This window comes from Python bivittatus, unplaced genomic scaffold, assembly GCF_059951505.1.
Source record: "Python bivittatus isolate LINGU-HERP-01145 unplaced genomic scaffold, Pbiv_v1 ctg000080_np1212, whole genome shotgun sequence".
NCBI lineage: Eukaryota > Metazoa > Chordata > Lepidosauria > Squamata > Pythonidae > Python > Python bivittatus.
The window spans coordinates 84,235,351-84,254,516 of NW_028277035.1; the positions used below are offsets into that span (position 1 = coordinate 84,235,351).

The window sequence follows — 19,166 nt, forward strand, 5'->3', positions numbered from 1 at the left end:
GTTATTTTTTCTCAACGTGAGGAGTTATATAGTGATTAAATAATAAGTGCCATATGTATTTATTCCCTTTTTTTTTCCAAAATTCAGTGCAAAGTGTTGATTTCATAAAATGGAAAAATAAATACCCAATTTTCTACATACAGAGTATTTAAGAACTAATATTAAAATGATTGTTAAACATAAAAATAAAGAAAAATGTAACTCACCAATTCAGAAATATTATGTTCTGTAGAACTCTAGAATATGAAAGGTGTTCTTGACATGACATCCTGGACAAAACAGCTTATTTCAGGGCTGAACTACCCCAGGACATCTCAATTTACTTCCCATTCAGTTTACTTCCATAAATTGCAGAACTACCCTAAGAATGGACAGAGGAGGAAAAGAATGTTCGGGACTTTTCTGGAACATTCTGTTCCCAAATGAATGACCTTTACACGTCCCTATTTATACCTTTATAACAATTTTTATTGCAAAAAATAATCCTAACACACAGTTATTAGTCCCAAATAATCATCAATGCCCTTATTCAGATGTACATATAACTTCCAACATAGCAGCAACAAAAGTCACAAATCCTCTGTAATAAAGTAGTTCTTCATACATACCTATCATGCTATTCCCTTTCAAGATAAGCAGCTTCTTGTACAGCATGGAAAATGAGAAAGAAATAGTAAACAGAATAAATTAAAGGCATGAGATAAGAGGAAAGGAAATAGAGCTGAAACTAATTTATACCAACACTGTTCACGTTACTTCTGTATGTCTCTATTCTTACAAAACTTGCTTGCGTCTACCGCAACTGTACAGAGTTTCGTACACTGTCCTTTCTTCTTTAAAATTCTCACTTCTTTCTTTTAAAGGATCTCATCAGCTCTATCCCACCAACCACAGGTTTTTGTTCTCCTTGCTCTGAAGTAATTCATTCTTCCTTCACATACTAGTTTTGCAGTTTGATGCTCAAGCATTCTGTCTATCTGTCCAACTCACCTCAACATACTTCTTTCATATTGGTCTCTCACGATTATGTTCAAACCACATTCATTTATCAGCCATTCATCACCTTCTTTGATAACTTAATTTTCAGATCCATACTCCACTCCAATCTTTCTAACATTCACTGCAAGTTATTGCAGTTCTCACCCAACAACACAGCATCATCTGCATTCACAGCTCCAACTACACATCTCTAATGTCACCACAATTCCTTAGACATTAAACATAATTATATTAAACAACCAAGTGGCCATCACACATCCATGTCTTACTCCCTGCACAAACCAGAAACATTTATTAAGCATTCCATTTATTCTCACACAGACTTTCCAACATATTCTGTTCTTGAAGACTTGATTTTTCCTTTGGGCTCTGGGCCTGAGCATTAGGTGAGCCTGTTTTTTAAGGGGTGTGATTGTGCAGAGTGGCCTGGGACATTATGCCTTTCTACTTTCTGTTTTCATGTTTTTTGTTTATTGAATTGAATGAGAGATTAGTTACCCAAAGTCACACTACGTATTGGGTGCTATATAAATTGAACAAATCTGTATTTTTGCATTCACTTCTGCTATCTTTCTTTGTGCACTGAGGAACAATAATGCATTCCTCCAATTGTCAGGCTTCACACAGATGTTAAACAACTCCCACAGCTACAAGTCTATAAGCAAACCAAATCCATATTTAACATATTATCCACCCCTGCAGCCTTGTTACTTTTCAATATTCTTACAGCATTTATGACTTCCATCTTTTTTTTCTGGAAACTAACATTTATAGCATTCATTTCAATTCCTGTCTTTGATGTATGACCATCAGTCTCATGCTAACCTCTAAAATGTTCCTTCCAGCATTCCCTCACTTAATTTCATCACCAGTCATTTCATTGCTTTTATTTTTAATTTTGTTCACTCTGTTGGAGGCTCCTTGCTCAGCCCTTTTCACTCCCTAAACTATTCATCATTTCCTTCAGAATTCTACATTTTCTCACCCTTTGAAACTTAACCATTCCTCTCAATACATTCTCTGCAGTTGTCTTTTTCTCTCTATACACATTGTATATCTTTCTCTCATCCTCATTTTTGTAGTTGTCATTCTCTTATATGTGTATTTTTTCTCATCCATAGCCTCTTTCAGTTCATCATTCTACCAAGCATCTTTTTAATGCTTCCTATTAGCATAACTGCACACTTCTATGACACTCTGTAATGTAATTCTTTTCATACTGTTCCAGGCAATTTCCATATCTTCTTTCATTACATTCTGTTGCTATTTTAATTTATCTTCTAGTACTTTTTATTCTTTTTTTTCTTCCTTGTCCTACATGCTCTCTTTTTTCTTTTTCTTTTTTCACTTTTCTACTTTTCCCTTCCTTTTCATGTCCATTCTTTCCCCAGGTTGACTGTTAAAACTTCCAAAGAATGATCTGTCCCACATTCTGTACCTCTTAATGTCCTTATATCCTGCATGAATTCTCTCATACTTTGCCTTCTTTCTTTTCTATATCTACACACGTAAATCATATCTATTCACTTATGCTTAAATCATGTTATGTATAAATATATGTATTTATTTATTTATTATATAATTTATATAGCTGCCCAACTCAACCTTGTGACTCTTAGTAGCTCACTAAACAAACAACAACAAAAAAAACCTTAAAGTAAAAGCAAATATAAATTACAGCGTAACATAAAAACAGTAGTATTGTCTAACCAAAAACTGTCCCATAATCAAAATCCCATGGATGCCTGGCCCAACTAACAACTGGCCCCAATGCCTGAGTTAAAAGCCAGATCTTCAAGGCTTTCTGAAAGGCTAACTGGGTCGGGGCCATCTGGGCAGGCACTGTGATAGAGAAGGCATGCTTCCTTTGTCCCACTAAGTGACACTATTTCACAGAAGAGACTTGGAGCATTTGCACACTGTTAAATCTGGTGGGATGGACAGACACAGTTGGGGATAGGTGGTTCTGCAAATAACCTGGACCCGTACCATGTAGCACTTGATAGGTAACCACCAGCACCTTAAATTGTACCCAGAAGCCTACTTGGAGCAAGCATGCTTGCAAAGCAGTGATGTTACATAGGCGTCCCAGGGTGTGCTCAACACTACTGGCACCACCGCAGTTTGGATCATCTGCAGCTTCTGAATGTTGTTTAAGGGCATCCCCTTGACAGTATATTACAGTGGTCCAACCAAGAAATGACTAAGGCATAAGTGACCATGGGCCATGGACCATCCTCCTATTCCAGGAATGTGCACAAGAGGTATGCAAGATGGATTTGTGCAAAGGCCCTTCTGACCATGGCTGCTACTTGCTCCTCAAGCAGGGAATATGAGTCCTGAAGGACCCCCATTATGGTTAGGGTTGAGCTGAATCCTCTTTTCCCCATCCAGACCTCCACAGCCTCCAGGCATTGGGAAAAAGCCTTGATGATATCACTTGGGCAGCCCAAGGCATAAATTTATAGCAGAACATCATCAGCATACTGATGGTACTTTACCCTGTGCCAACAAATAACCTCAATCAGCAGCTTCATGTAGATGTTAAATAGTGGGTAAAGAGTAAAACCTTGAGGAACCATACTCTGCAGAGGTCTAGGGCCAGACCTTTCCCCACCTACCAACACCAACTGGAACCAGCCCTGGAAGAAGGAGGAGAATCACAATAAAACAGTGCCCCTCACTCCTAACCTTCTAAGCCAGTCCAGAAGGATACCATGATCAAGGACATCGAAAGCCACTGAGATCAAGGAGGACTAGGACAGACACACTGTGCCCACTAGACATCATCTACAAGCACAATCAGTGCTATCTCGGCACTATAACCTGGCCTGAAACCCAACTGAAAGGGGTCTAGATAATCCATTCCTCTAGGGACCTTTGGGGCTGTAAGCATACCACCTTTTCAACAACCTTCCCCAAGAAGGGTAGGTTGGAGACGGGACAATTCTTCGACATTGTTTCATGAATCAGAAGTTCTATATTTTTGTAACATAAAATAGCAAGAAGGATTGAAGAAGAACCTCTGATAATAGATCTGAATATATATGAGGGGTGTATGTGGGAAAACATTGTGATGTTATGTATGTATGTATATGTGTACCTACAGTACATTGGATGTCTGTGCCATTACAGTCAGTCAGACCTAAGGAGCTTACAAGTTCATTCATACAAAACATCATAATACTGTATAAGCGTAATACATATCAAAAACAAATTACGTTATGGTTGTGAGTTGCCCAGAGTTCTAGTTTTAAATGGGCACACATACAAGTATCTTAAATAAATAAGTACAGAATACACAGTCAATGCAACAATACTGTTATCAGCTCCCATCCCTCATCCTAGATAACTTTCATTCATATCAGTCCCTCAGGCTTCAAATGGTCTTCTAAATAGCCAGATTTTAATAGCATCCTAGAAACCTTCTCTCACTTCAGGTGGTTAGCTGGTTCACAGGTGGTTAGCTAGTTCACCGAAGGGGAGACCCTAGCAGGGAATGTTCATCACCAGGCTCCCTCCCATTGCAGCTTACAAGAGATGAGAACCTTCAGCATGCATTCTCTGCCTACACATTTTTGCCAGGCAGATTCTACTGGAGTAGGCAGGCCCATAGACAATCAGGCTTGTTTAGGACTCTAAGGAGAAGAATCAGAATCTTGATCACATTCAGAGAAAGCCGATAATAATGCAACACTAGCAAATTATATGTTCTATTTAGAGAGCCCTGGTTAATTCAGACTAGGTGAAGTTTTTGGATACTTTTCAAGGGCAACCACATTATAGTACAAGGAAAGTTTACTACAACGAGAGCCAGTTTGGTCTAGTGGTTAAGGTACCAGGCTAGAAAGCAGGAGACTGTGAGTTCTAGCCCCGCCTTAGGCATGAAAGCCAGCTGGGTGACTTTGGGCCAGTCACTCTCTATCAGCCCCCAACATCAGACTCAGGCAACAATACGGTCAGTCAGTTTCTGTCGCAACCAACAGATCAATATTTGGTTGATCTAAAAAAAAAAAAAAAGCAGACCCTGCACATGCAGGAAAAGCACTAGGATTAAAAAAAAAAAAAAAGACAGAAAGTTACTACAACATGATTCATTTGTGCAGTTACTTCAGTGGTATAAACTAGTGAAATGCATTCCCAGTTTCTGTGGCCAGTTGAGCATACCAATGAAATAAGCTTATAATGATACTTGATATTCATTCTGGGAATGAATATTGAATGGATCTACTCATGATTTAAGTATTATACTTGCTGATTTCATATGACAGTGGGAAAGATCTTTTCTTTTTTTAATTGCAGGGTGGCCCGTTTGTTGAAATCTTCAGTGCTCAAGGCAAGAATACTGGGACCAAATGGAAAATTTTTGGCAATCCTTCAGTAATAGGGAAAGTATGTTTTGGAGAGATGGTAAAAGCTTGATTATAAATTATAGGAGATGGACACAGAGCTTAAAATTTTAAAAAACATGAAAGCTTTGACTTAACTATGAAAATGTCGCTATCATTCCTTTTATCAGGACAGAATAAATGGCCAAAGGAATTAGCACTTGATGCCTACATGCAGATAAGATCTGTTAGTTTTTGACTATTTAAGATCTCCTAGGCTTTTGTCTATTTCTGTGAGTTTTTAATATATCTGGGGGCAGGGTGTGTAGATATTTATTTATTTTTATTTCGTGAATTTATATAGCCACCCATCTCACATGACTCTGGGTGGTGTACAAGATAAAGATTTTTTTTTTAATTTGAGTCTTTATGTTTTCTATATAACAAAGCAAACTCTGGTCTATTAAGAAAATGAACATCTCTAGTCAGGAAATATACTTATTAGGACCAAATAAAGTGCACAAAGTTTTGAGCAAATTTTCAAGATATCAGGTATTTCCAGGCTTTTTCACAAAATAAGAAATGGAGGGGAGGAGGATGGAGGGAAAGTGATGTTTGCTGCTGTCCTCATGAAGTCAGCATCTTAAATAGGTTAGTCACTCCTAAATGTAATTAAAATGTTTGGTTTTACTTAGACTAATTGTGTAAAACTTCCCAGGCTTTTCTCAACGTGGAAATTGTGGTGAAGCAAACAACTCTTTCAATATAGCAGGCTGCTGTCAAGGCAGAAAAACTAGCCAAATAAATATCCTAAATGTTAGTGAAATGGAGGATGATGTTTTGACATACTAAGTGGGAGATGGTCCTGACATCCTAACTGCAATTCCATTCTTCACAAATAAGGCTTATTTTCAGTGGATCTGGTGTGCATTTTCAGAATTATACAATATTGGGCCGTGCATTCAAGCATACATTATCTCTTGAGGCTGAAGCACAGACATTGCATCCCTTCTGTTTTAATGCCCCAGCTTTCCACTTGTACTAGATTTATAAAATACCATTAAAGCATGGTGGCAATTCCTGAGCTAACCCAAACATGCCACTCATCTTGACAGTTGCAAAGTATGAGTGTGGCTAACCATTTCTGTCATTTGCTTGGAGGCGTGATGACGAATAAATCTTGCAGTTGATGTATTTATTCAGCTGAATTGGACATTTTGATGGTGATGCATTTTTTGTTGGTTTGTTAGGAATACGATAAGGAAGTGAAAGGCTTCGTCTTTGTTCTGGAAGGAAGCAGTCAAACCAACAAGATGCAGCTTCCAAAGGAAACTAAGCAAACTCGTAAGTATAAAAGTATTATAAAATGTCATAAAATATAGTAGGCTGTGCACAGTTTTCAGAACAAGTTCTGCACAAAGTGTATTAATAGGAACAAAACATCCCTTCGTGAAGCTTTAAAGCAGGCTTGCCCTTCAGAAGGTTCGTGTGACTGTTCCCCAGTTGTATGTTTCACTAATGCTGCCAGTGAAATGAATTGACTGTTCAACCACACAAACATGCAGATAGATAGAAAGTGCCTTTGAAGCAGCTGCACAGTCATGCCAAAGGTTGTAGTTGTGTTAAATGATTCTTGCAGAGATGTTTTGATTGCATTAACATGTTTTGTGAAGCACCTTTTTGTAATGCACAGCCTTAGCAGTTAGTTAAATTAGTATTGTGTTAACTGAATAATAGTTGGCTGGTTATAGTTCTAGCTATAGTTCTTCAATATTAAAATTTAAAAAAAAAAAAATTCAGGGTGAGACATGTAGAATTGTTTCATAGCTTCTTTTGTGAAAGCTTTTCTTCTGGATCCATAGCCAGCATGTTTTATGCATATACTACTCTCTCTCGTTCACTACATGCCTTTGTCATCTATAGGACAGCCTACTGTAGCTTTATATTGTGTATCAATGGAGTATATGAATATGCCTGGAATATATACTATTGTAAATTAATATCTCTGTAAATGTAAAAGCATATGTTGTTAAGTGAGCATCAACATCACCAACAGGGTTTTTAAAATATTGTTTCTAAAGTCTTATGTTCAGTTTGAACTAGTAGACCTTTGTCCAAAACATACCAATGGAACTTCATTTCATATAGAAGTGCAAACAGTCTTTTCTCTAATTGCACATAATTCTATTCTGATAAAATCTGAGATTTAGAAGTGTGAGCCACTCATTCCTTATTCTCTTGAAATAATCATGCTCTAAGACTATCCTTTGAGGAGTGTGCCTGTGCTATGACTAGTTGGTTGTTACCAAAACATTGAAGAACGGGTGTGTAACAAAATTATTGTTCCAGTTCATGAAGAGCTGTCTGTCAGTTTTGCCTCTTTTGGGCCATATTTGGACAGATATTCTGCAGATCCTAAAAATATGAAAACCTTGTCTATCTTGCAGTTGGGCCATATCATGTACAGCCGTAGTCTTAACCTCACAAAAGAGAATGCCCTCAGCAGTTAATATGTGGCCCATATATTTTATAGAATTGTATAAATTTAATCTTATCTTTACTAAATTTAATATTTTTAGCATGTATTACTGATGTAAAATTTGATAATATCATCCACTATCATATACACCAGGGACTTGAAAATTTACAAATTTCTTCCCCTTCCAGACCATGCTGAATCTTCCCTGGACCATGCAGTTGTAGGGGTCGTTTAGCAATTTCCAATTTCTCTGGAATGTTCAATTTCTGAATTGGTACATCTCTAATATATACCACTTTTATATTGCCTAAGGCTTCTTCATTTTTTTTGTCTGAACACTTTTTCAGAAAATGTTAAGTTCAAACAACAAACAGTGAAAGTAATATCATCCCAAGGATGTAGTGAAACATGCATAAATGTGATGAATATTCTGACAATGATGAATTTCACCTGACAATACCTATTGTTTTCATCAAGAATAGAAAAACATTTTATGCCTGTAAGATGACCCCAGACCACCTCAGTTGTAGGGATATTGTAACACTAACATTTCACAAACCTTTTTACACCCTGCGAATCCAAATGTATTCTAAACTCTTGATTCTTCTTTTCTGTAATAACTAAACTCTTTGGGAGCTGTAACACTTGGTATCACTGCTGGATTTTCCATTTGGCACATAATCTATCAAGCATTGCCTATCTTTTATATCCATGTATGACAGGAGCCTTCTGCTGGATCAATATGTATATGATAAGGACCTTCAAATTCACCAAGGCCATAAAAAAACATTAGAAAGCAAACAATTGTTCTTGTGTTAAGAGCTCAAATACACTGAAGCCAAAGCTTCATATACTTCCCTTCCAAATACTAGAAGAGAGGAAATTCACATCACAAAACAATAATATAGTTTTTATCTTTAAGGCTTCACATTTAGTAACAATTGTGCATAAAGACTCTTCCATAAGTTATAAGGATTAGGTCATTCTTAAGCAGGCTATTCTTGCCACGCAACTCCCAAAACATTTTCAGTGGCAAAGCTCCTGTATCAAATTTAAATTTCACTTCAATCCCTTTTTAAGTTAAATCAGTAAACCATCCAGCTTTCTGAGTTACATTATAATTCAAGGTCAATCTAATAATTCTTCATTAAACAAATCGCTTATATCTAACCCACGAACACTGTATTGTTTTTCATTACTATTCAGTGACCTGACTTTATATACTTTATGACTTTTTGTGCCCTACTTATGACAGAATTTCTCAAATGCAAAACAAATCCAAGGCTGATTTATTGTCCCACCACACAGACTTATTCGGTTTTGGTTACAGCTGCCTTTAGCTTGTAATTTCTCAGGTTTAAAAACATTTATAGGAGCCTTTTCCCATTTCTTTCCAGTGATCTCTACTGTGGACAACTCCTTGGTGGATGTTAATCTAATTGTCCTTGTTTTGTACAGGGTTTTGGTTACTTCAGCTGCATAGGATAGGGTTAGACTTCTTCAGAAGACTTTCCTTTATTTTTCTGTCTTTTATACTGATTACAAACCTGTCATTGTGTCAACAGGTATTGACTAAAATTCATCATTGATGACCTTTTTGAATTCTATTTCAAACTTTTCTATAGTGTCTCCCAAAATGTGCATATGCTTCCAAAATGAAGAATATTGAAACACAGCATTCCTCCAAGGTGTGCAGTATATTCTAGCCTTTGACAAAAATTCCTCAGTGTAATTTGGAACCGCAGTGTCTAGGGGAAAAAAAATAGTATTATAAATTGTTAGAGCTCCCTCTCCACACGGTGTAACAAGAAATATTTCTTCAACTTACTATTTCTTACAGAAATCCACCATCCTGTTTGCAGCCAAATATAAATGAAGCTTCTGTTCCCAGCATTTCCCGTGCTGGGATAAATTCCCTTGTAATATAAGTGGAAAAGGAGGCCTTGAAGTGTATATATTCACAGGTGCTGCTGCACTAACTCTCCATTCGAATCCAGACAAGTTTCTGATGCTCTTTGATGCTGGCCACTTACTTAAACCCAAATAAATCCTGAAGGAAAGAAATATTTATTACCAGGTTGTACAAAAATAAGCAACAGGAAAGGTTGAAGAGCAAGCAAAGGCAGTAGAAAGAAATAAAAGGGCTGCTTTACACTCACTTATTGTGTCAGGTTTTTGTTAAAGGCACAATACAGCACACTTACAGAAACTCTGGGCATTTTCAGAAAAATGGCTGCCATGGGAGACTTTTGCCTCCTTGCAAGATTGGTTTCAGAAGCGACATGACCAGTCACAAGACATTTGTTTACTAGAAGGACCATTCAAGCCAGTTCTTTAGTTCAGGCTTCTTTCGAACACTTTATCTTTGCCTTTCGTGGCTAGAGGGGTACTTTTTTTGAAGAAAATATTGAGCTACAACCACAGCCAGACAGTAAATTCCTTGCTTTAGAAGAAAAGTGGGACAGAATTATTTTTAAAAAGGGCGTAGTTTAGGCATGCACATGTCCTGTGGATTTAAGAATGAGATACCCCTTTCTATAGAAGCAAATGCAGCAATTTATAACACTTATTTTCTTAATTGAGAAGTTTTCTTGTTGACAAGTTTAACAGGATATAAGAATTTTGTCAACTTGAAAGATGACAGGTAACATCAATGTATTCATTGATGAGGGTCTTTAATCTCTTTCTTTGCTTACTGTAAAAAGAACAGTAATTATCTGTTTCATGTGTTTTTCATTATTGCAAAGTCTGAATTCTTATAAATTGCATTTTTCAGATGTACGTACAAGTTTTGTCGTAGATATGTACCTCACTGTTTTTTTCCTCAAATGTTTATTTTCTCACAATTTCCTTTGTTTGAAAGGACTATCATAAGTCTTTATTGAGTGCCCTCAGTGAACAGTATATAGCTCAACAAGGACAGAGTACATTAATTGTGTAGAATCCCAGCTATCTTTTGTTATGTGAAAATCCTTGTGTTTAATGAATATTGTGCTTTCCAGGTTGTGAAAATGTAGCACCTTCCTTCCTCAACAAGCAGAACCAATACAATTTGACCACTTTATGAATAACTGCTGTTTTAAATATCTTGAATATTTAATATTGGTCTTGAATATCACCTGTGTCGTGATTAGCAATGAGCAGTGTAGTCTTACATGCAGTATACCTGTGGACCTAATGCTTACACGTGGCCTGCGAAAAGGAGACTATAAAGTTCCATAATAAGAACTGGTTGATTTTCCTTTGCCCTTAAATTCATAGGCAAGCCATCCGTATCTTAGCTGAATGAGAGTACTATAGTATGACCTGTGAGCAGAGTTGAGCCCTTTGCATTACAAAATAAGTGCTGGCAAGAGCTGAAAAAAATGTGGCCAAACACTAATAGTGTATTTATCTAGTGTCATTAGTAAGTAAATTGAGAATTCTAGAAATTCAGATGGAAGAAATATTCCGATCTTATAGTCACATCATTGTTTGTCATAATGCCACTATTTATTGGTACAGTATCAATAACAAATGCTGTTGTAACAACACATCAATGTGTAACTTCATATGCAGTAGTTTTCAGTAAATACAGTTATTTTTCCTGTATATAACATTCCTTAAAAATAATCCTAACCCTATGTCAGATTGCATTTTGAAAAGAATCTAGGAAATGGGCCATTTAAATTAATTTAGAAATGGTTATATTTCTGGAAACAAAAATTTAGAGGGATATTTTAAAAAATAGTTGGGTACTCCTGCCATTCTTTCAGACAAGAAGGATCTAACACCATTGCTGTCATGAGGACGGTCTTAATCTGCTCTAAACAGCATGCTGGAAGCAAAATTCAGGGAGAGCTTTTATGTTTGTGGGCAGTGGAATTTATTTGTTTGTTTATTTAAAAGATTTATATGGCTGCCCATCTTAAGCAACTCTGGGCGGCTCACAATTAACACATACCTTAACTGTACTCCTTACCTAAGATTAAAGATGCTAGGAAAATGATTTAAAAAACAACAACAAAGCACTGATATAATTTACTCAATTTGGGTAAATTTTCCATAAATTATTAGATACCTGACCATGGGGTCTGCTCAACATTTTCTTTGTGTATGTGTGTGTAATAATTTTATTAAAGTTTACAAATATAAAGATAAAAAGCTAATAAACTAAGAGAAAAGAAAAAGAAAAGTGCAAAGAGAGAGAAAAAAAGAAAAGGAAAAAGGAAAAAAAATAAGAAAAGGAGAAATATGAAAAAGTGACTCGCGTCTCCTTCTAAATAAGTATCAACATCTTCAGTAACTTAACATCTTCTCTAGCATTTCAATAATAAAAAAAGATCTCTTCTTCCCATATCTCATCTCTTATCAATAAACAAATTGTAAAAATTCATAATTCAGTCCTGTTCAGCAAAAGTCCACTAAGAGCTCCCAGAAATAATAAAATATATATTTTAATCTTAATCAAATGAATCAATTTTGTATTCCAATTTATCACTTTCTCTGAGGAATAAAACAAAATAAATCTCTCCCCATTTATAAACAAATCTTTAAATCCTCATCATTCAGTCCTGGTCGAGAAGAAATTCCATTAATAGCTACCAGAAATCGCAACACATATATTGTAACCCTGATCAAATAAGTTCACTTTATAGTCCTTCTGATTACTTTTAAGAAGCTGGGTCTTTAATCCCGTAAAATAATATCCCACAAGCTGATTTCTTATCATTTTTTCTTTGTCTCCTCTCAGGAACAGCTTCAGTAGTTTAACACATCCCTTTTGTGAATCCAAGATAACAAAGCTATCCAACTCTTCTGATTTATTATTTTTATGTCCCCTTTAGTTATTAAAATATCAGCCAGTTTCACTTTAAATCTATTGTGGCATCTTTTTCTGTATCATTCTTATAATCTGTCATTTTTAAATGTGTTTTCAAATCCACATCACCTTTTCCCATATCACTCTTGTAGTCTGGCATTTTTAAAAAATCCATTCTCAAATCCACATTCAAGTCAGCCTCAGTCTCTATTTTGTCCAGTAAAATCTGTTCCTCTTCTGTAGCCTCTGTTAGATCCATTTTTATGGTGGCAGAGAATCTTGAAAGTAATTTCTAATTACGTTCTTCCCAGACAGCCTTAATTTCTTCTGTAGTCAGATAATATTGCTCCATTATATTAATATGTCTCTTCTTTAATTGTAATCTTTAGTTCCCTTTGGTTCCCTGTAGTCAACCTTCAGAGTCCCCTCTTATATGTTTATTTTCCAATCAGCAAAACTTTCCCACAAGAGGATTTCTTACAGTTAATTTCAAAATCTTCATATATTCTTTTATAAAATTTTAAACAACCCACAAGAAATATTCTTTCAAGTCTGTCTGGCCCCTTATGTTTCCAAAATCAACATTCTAGTCCCTCTTTTGCTGTTTTCCAAAAATTAAAATTTTTCTTTTTAATCCTTAAACTTACATGAAACTTCTTTCATCAAGGATAGAAGGAAACTCTCCTGGTGCAATGAAACTTGCCCTTCAGAAGGTTCTTAACATCCAGAAGATCAATAACAAGCAACTTCCTAAGGTAGTTAAGAAAAGAAGTGGGCGAACCCAGTGTCCATTTGAAGGTGCTGAACTATGGCTTATGCAGGATGATATTCCCCTGGCTCCCAGAGCTCTCAACACCCCTGGAGATTGCTATTTTGTGGTCTCTTCACGAGCAAGGGTCTGCTCAATATTTTTTTAACAGATAATTGTGTACAGCTCTGACTCCTTCATTGAGATAGGTTGGAAATCCTTCTGCTACAAGGAATTTGTATATTCTGCAGCATGCGCTTAGAGTTTTACCAGTGAGGCATGCATGCAGGCTAACCAATTTTAAATGTATGTGTTCCACAATTACTGGAATCTTCTATAGCAGTATGCCATCTGAGGACATAACTGGCCATGCCAGAATATTACATCTCTCTGCTATAACTTGGGGTAAACTTGGAGATCAGTCACCAGCAAAACTTTTTCATGGAGTGTGCATTTTAGGACATCGCTTTTCAGTGGCTGGAATGACCAGCCTGGGGCTCTCTGTTGTTGCTGGTCATTAAATTTTTGGAGCCAAATTTAAACTTTCCAATTTGTCTGGACACTTTATTTATATCCTACTTTAAAAGTATTATATGGCTTTTGTTTTCAATTAATATTACATTTCTGCTATTTTTAAAAAATCTAAATAATGTACCTTTCATGAGAATTGAAATTTAAATTATTGACATATTTAGGATAAAGTGCTAAATTAGGACAAAGTGCAAAGTTTAATTTGGGAATTCTTATTTACTAAGGCTATATTGTGATTTTTATGTTTAAATCAGTTTAAATTTGAATTATTTTTCTTGATTGAAATGGAGAAACATTCTGACTGTTCCTGCTTTGTACTTATTTACATCTTTATTCTCCCTATTTAAACTCAAAGCATTAAAATAAGATTTGCAGGTTTAAAAATTATATAAGGACTAAAAACAGGCAAAAATTGAAGGTTGTTCTTAATATTTATATGAGCCTGTCACTCTATTCACTGTTCTTGAAAGATGCTTTTTGATGTAGATTAAAGAGATTACAACATTTTTACAGCAAGACAGGGAATAAGGGAAAGTTTTCTAAAATGAGATAAACCATGTCCATCTAGCTCAGTAATTGATTGACTGACAATGGTTCTCCAGAGTTTTCTTTCTGTGTCTGGAAATACAAGGAATTAAATCTGCATGTAAAATTATGAGTTCTCCCACTAAAACAGCCTCCTTTCCTCTTGAGCCATGTTTTAAAACTGCTTCTAGCTGGACTAAATAGCCATGAAGAAAAAAAATCAGGCTATAGATCCACTATATATCCAATAGTTGTTTAACCTAGTGATGAGAATAGAATTTTTTTTTCCTCACTGTTCTCATACTAAATATTGTTAACATAGTCTTTTCAAATGGAATAAATTGAGGTTTTATGCTGAACTACACCAAATCCTGATTCTGGGAAAGGCAAAAAAAAAATGTATTTATTTTTTCATAAGAATAGAAGAAGGGCCCAGTACAGTCAGTTTAAATGTCCATCTTGTGCAACACTCTGTTTTAAGTAATGAACAGACAGATCTTCTGGAAGACTTAAAAATGGAACGTAGTCGTCTTCTTGGTATGTCCTCCAAAATTGGTATTCACTGATTAGTTTTCTTGAGACATGATAATTGATCAATCCATTTCTTTGCTTACTTAAAACCTAGGTTTTAGGTTAAAATGCTTAAATTTAGGATACTGCCATACATGTGGTCATTCCTTTGTCAATGCACTATAGTCTGCTAGTAATTTACAATTCACTATAACAAGACATATCTGGCCTTAGGAGGAAGAGGTTGAGAGACAAGTTATAATCATCTGAGTTTTCAGTAGTCAGGAAGAGAAATATGTATCCTATCAAATATAATGCCTAAAATCCTAACTCCATGAAAATATGATTTTAATAGATATGTATGAAGGATAAAGCTTTCCCATTACTTATTATTTTCTGTAAATGCCTAAGCCACATGTTCTGCTTAGCATGATGTGCTTTGGTGTAGATACTTTATGTAGTCAGTGTGAAAGTCTTGTGAAAACAAGGCACTGGGTCAGGAATTATTAACAGGTAGGTGGTATCAAAGGGACAAAACAAATCTGGAAGACTGGAATATTGTGAAGGTAACTTAATGGAGGATCTTAGGAGTAACAACACCAAATAAAATTATTTTAAAATATAGAGCAGCAGCAGCAGCAGCAGCAGCAGCAGCAGCAGCAGCAATAATAATAATAATAATAATAATAATAATAATAATAATAATAATAATATAAATTATATGCTGCCCAACTCCCATTGACTAACCAAAGGAGGCAGTCAGGCGGACAGGTAGGTATCTAGAGCGTCAGTTACATTAAGGTGCACAGTGAGGTGGTGTCAGAAGCCTCGCAATCAATCAATTAATTAACCTGCTTGCTTGCTACGTTTCTGCCATTATGGAAAAGGAGAGGGAGAGACTGTTGGAAACAGGTGGACTGTTATCAGGGTCTCACAGACAACCAAGGTCATACCAGCCTGAGAATCTTCAGGAGCTGAGATCATCAACAACTGGACCCTGGGCTAACGGGGAGGAAAGGAAGGAAAGAAAAGAGGCTTGGCGCGCGTGGGCTTTTAGTCTTGGCAATGCCTTAGAAGTGTTATCTACTTCTCAATAAAGACCTTTCCTTTGAACTTTATTTTGGTTCATTGAAGTTGGTACTTAGATTGGGAATTGAGCTGGGCAGATTCTTACAGGTGGTCTTAGAAAATTAAGATTTTCTTTGAGAATTGGCAGATTCTATTTAGATTTCATACTAGTGAATGACTAAAACAGTCTCAAGGGGAATACATTCAGATTTTCTTCAGGCATTATTCCTGAAAGCCATTTTTGCTTGCAAGTAGGTTTTGGTTTTGCAAGAACCTTTGCCTAGTTAAATTTCCAACTTAAGTTAACCATTTCATTTTGAACATTCCGATTAGATTAAATCCTCGCTTGTCCACAGCTTTTCTAAACTTGATTTTACTGTGGCATTAATTGTTTAAGTGGTTCAAATAAAGTTTATGTCGGTCATCTGTAAGTTCAATTATCATGCACTTTTGCAGGATGTTAAGACATTGATTAATTTTGTGTCCTTGTAGAATGTACTTTGAATATGTACTCTGTCAACACAATAAGTAACTGTAAATAAAGTAATTAGATTCCATGTTTTGTTGAAGTTCCACCCGAAGCACAATTTGATTTTAAGAAAAGAACATATTTCAAAAATAATTAAGTTTGTTTTATTTTTCTTCTATTTTTTCTTTTTGTAGTACATAAATCTTGACATATGAATATAGTAAATGAATGTTCATGTTGTTCTTAATTTATTTCTTTTATTTTGTTGTAGTTGGACTGATCCAGCAATTTTTGGTCCTTCAGATTTATGTACCATTGGGACAAGATTTCTCAGCTGAGTTACTGTAAGATAATATTGAACTTACTATCATGTTTGATGCACTGTAGATACTAGATCAAATGAATTAGTACCGGCTGCTGTTAACTACAAGTAACAACTTTTAGGTTAAAGAATAACATGTAATCAAGTTGACATAGAATAATTAAGCTTATTTGGTTGTTGTTTGTGGACCGTTTATATTTCTTTGAAAATTAGAAGATTTAAGCATTTTTGTCATAATGTAAATATATGAATAAACTTATTATTATAAGTAGTAGTCAGGTGACCAGTTCCTAACTTTAGGAACAGACTTTAAATAATTACTTTTGACACTTTTAAAGAGAGAGATAAATTTATTTTACTTTGACCTTGATTTATTTATTCTTGTGTTTAACAGATCATTTGCTTTGTTTTGTTAACAGTGAAAGTGCCTGGAAAATCCAGTGCCAATAGATTGTTTATGTCAGCCTCACTAGGTAGACCAGACCAGGAAATCAACTCCACAGAGGGCTAAAACTCATTTTATTGTGATTGGCTCTAATAATAGAATCTTGCAAGTCTGATTGTGCTGTATCTCCTCCTCCTCCTAATAGTTCAGGGAATTGGGGAGGTGTCTGCCTGAGCCACCTCCCAATGTTATCTTACTGTAGACTTAAAAAATACTTCAGCCTCTTTTGCCTAGGCAATGGAGCATCCATATCTCTGTTAAGGTCATCTTCTTTACTCTCTACAGTTTGGATGTGATCATCCTAGGGACCAAGGACACAAGTAAAATCATGTTTCAGTGTTCTAATGTTTTTTTAATTACAATGGAAACCTTGTTTTTAGATTGTGAGTTTTGAGTTTTATTAATTTTATTAGCCTTGAACTCTTTCAAGAAAAGGCAGTGAAATACATTTTAAATATTTTCAACTGCTTCTATAGAAACTCAGAAGCTGTACAGTGATATTTAATATGTTTATATTTCTCCCTCTTCTCTCCTCTTATGTCTGTTCAGAATACTGCATATAAAACATAAAAATAACCATATATTTCTACCATCAAATAAACTCATACAGAAAGGATTTTGTAATCATTGAAATAATGTAGTTATAAAGTGGTGTTATAAAAGAAAAAGTCTAATGCATTATTGATAAAATGCTAAAGGGTTCATTTGGGTGCTTTTAATCTTGTGCACCTAGACTCAAGCAGGTGTTCTGCATTCTTAATTCTCATTTATTTCTATATAAGTTAGACTGTGATCTTGTCCCTGCACATCATTTCTACAAAGGAAATAGTTGAAAAGAATTCAGATGTTGTTGTTCCTAGCATTTGTCCTGCTTGCTTGGAGGGTCTTCTTGTTTTGCACTGTGCTTGCTGCAGTTGACATAGAAAAGCGATAAATGCATGAAGCAAAATGAAGAGTTTTGTTTTTCAGCAAGCTTGTCACAGAGCCTGATGGTGATTAAGGCTGAGAAAGACTGACTGGCCTAAGGCACCCAGCTGGTTTCCATGCCTAAAACAGGACTAGAACCTGGGGTCTCCCTGCTCTAGTCCAGCATCTTAACTATTACCCCATACCAAGTCTCATCGTTAAAATAATTTAAATGTCCAGTATAAAAAAAGGAAGTCTCTTCAGTTGTGAGCTTGACTCAGTGACTTCATGAACATCTCCAAGGACTCCTGTGTACTGCAACTTAATTGTTTTTCTGTTTTGTGGTTGAAGTGCACTGGAGGTCCACCTACTTTCATGTTCCAAGGCTTATATATTAGAAACTCTTATTTGCAAACTAAGTAGAACAACCCACTTCAAAATAGTATGATAGTATTTATAGTATGACATTTAAATACTGTTTTCTGTCTGAAGGTAATGGTATTATAGTAAATAAAAAGTTTGTAAATCACTAACTTAAGTATTGTATCATACATTGGAATGGAATACATACTACATAGGGGGTGTGTGTGTGTGTGTGTGTGTGTGTGTATGAATGATATGTTTTTAACTCTATGATGCTGATTTTCTTACTTCAGAAAACTCTGCTATATAAACTCCCTTCCAAACTCAGAACAGTCTTAAATTCAAGGTATCTGCTTTGCATTGAGTCTATAAAGTTTTTCAGAACCAAGGTTACTTTGATTGTTATCTGAGGATTGACTGCAGTAGATTTCTAGCTAGCCATTTTCTGTTAGACTCTGTGTACTATAAAAAAACCAGATGTTGATCCCATCTGTTGTATCCAGTAAGGAAATACATTGGTAATGATGCCCTAGAAGCAATATAGACATTTTTATAAAGTTCAGCGTTGATTTCTTAATGAATTACTTGGCTAAAAGGCATGTTACTGTATCTGAAGAATTTTGTAGTATTCCTGTAAACAAATAGCATACGCCTTTAGGAGGAGTTAAAGCA

The 19,166-nt window shown here is 35.5% G+C and overlaps 1 protein-coding gene across 8 annotated transcripts in view; it reads left to right on the forward strand.

The window, feature by feature from the left end:
* Nucleotides 1-19,166, forward strand: part of CFAP20DC (CFAP20 domain containing) — a 193,720-nt gene that overhangs the window by 12,903 nt on the left and 161,651 nt on the right. For 5 of the 8 annotated variants that reach the window (XR_015794990.1, XM_088134444.1, XM_088134439.1 and 2 more), the window contains 3 exons: nucleotides 5,302-5,391; nucleotides 6,578-6,671; nucleotides 16,730-16,802. Coding sequence is in view for 6 of the 8 variants with exons in the window: in XM_088134439.1 (XP_087990565.1) it covers nucleotides 5,302-5,391; nucleotides 6,578-6,671; nucleotides 16,730-16,802 (257 nt within the window). In the remaining 2 variants the exon portion in view is untranslated. Of the gene's footprint in view, nucleotides 1-5,301; nucleotides 5,392-6,577; nucleotides 6,672-16,729; nucleotides 16,803-19,166 lie in introns of those variants that run through there. The other 3 variants (XM_088134441.1, XM_088134443.1, XM_088134445.1) reach the window with 2 other exon arrangements.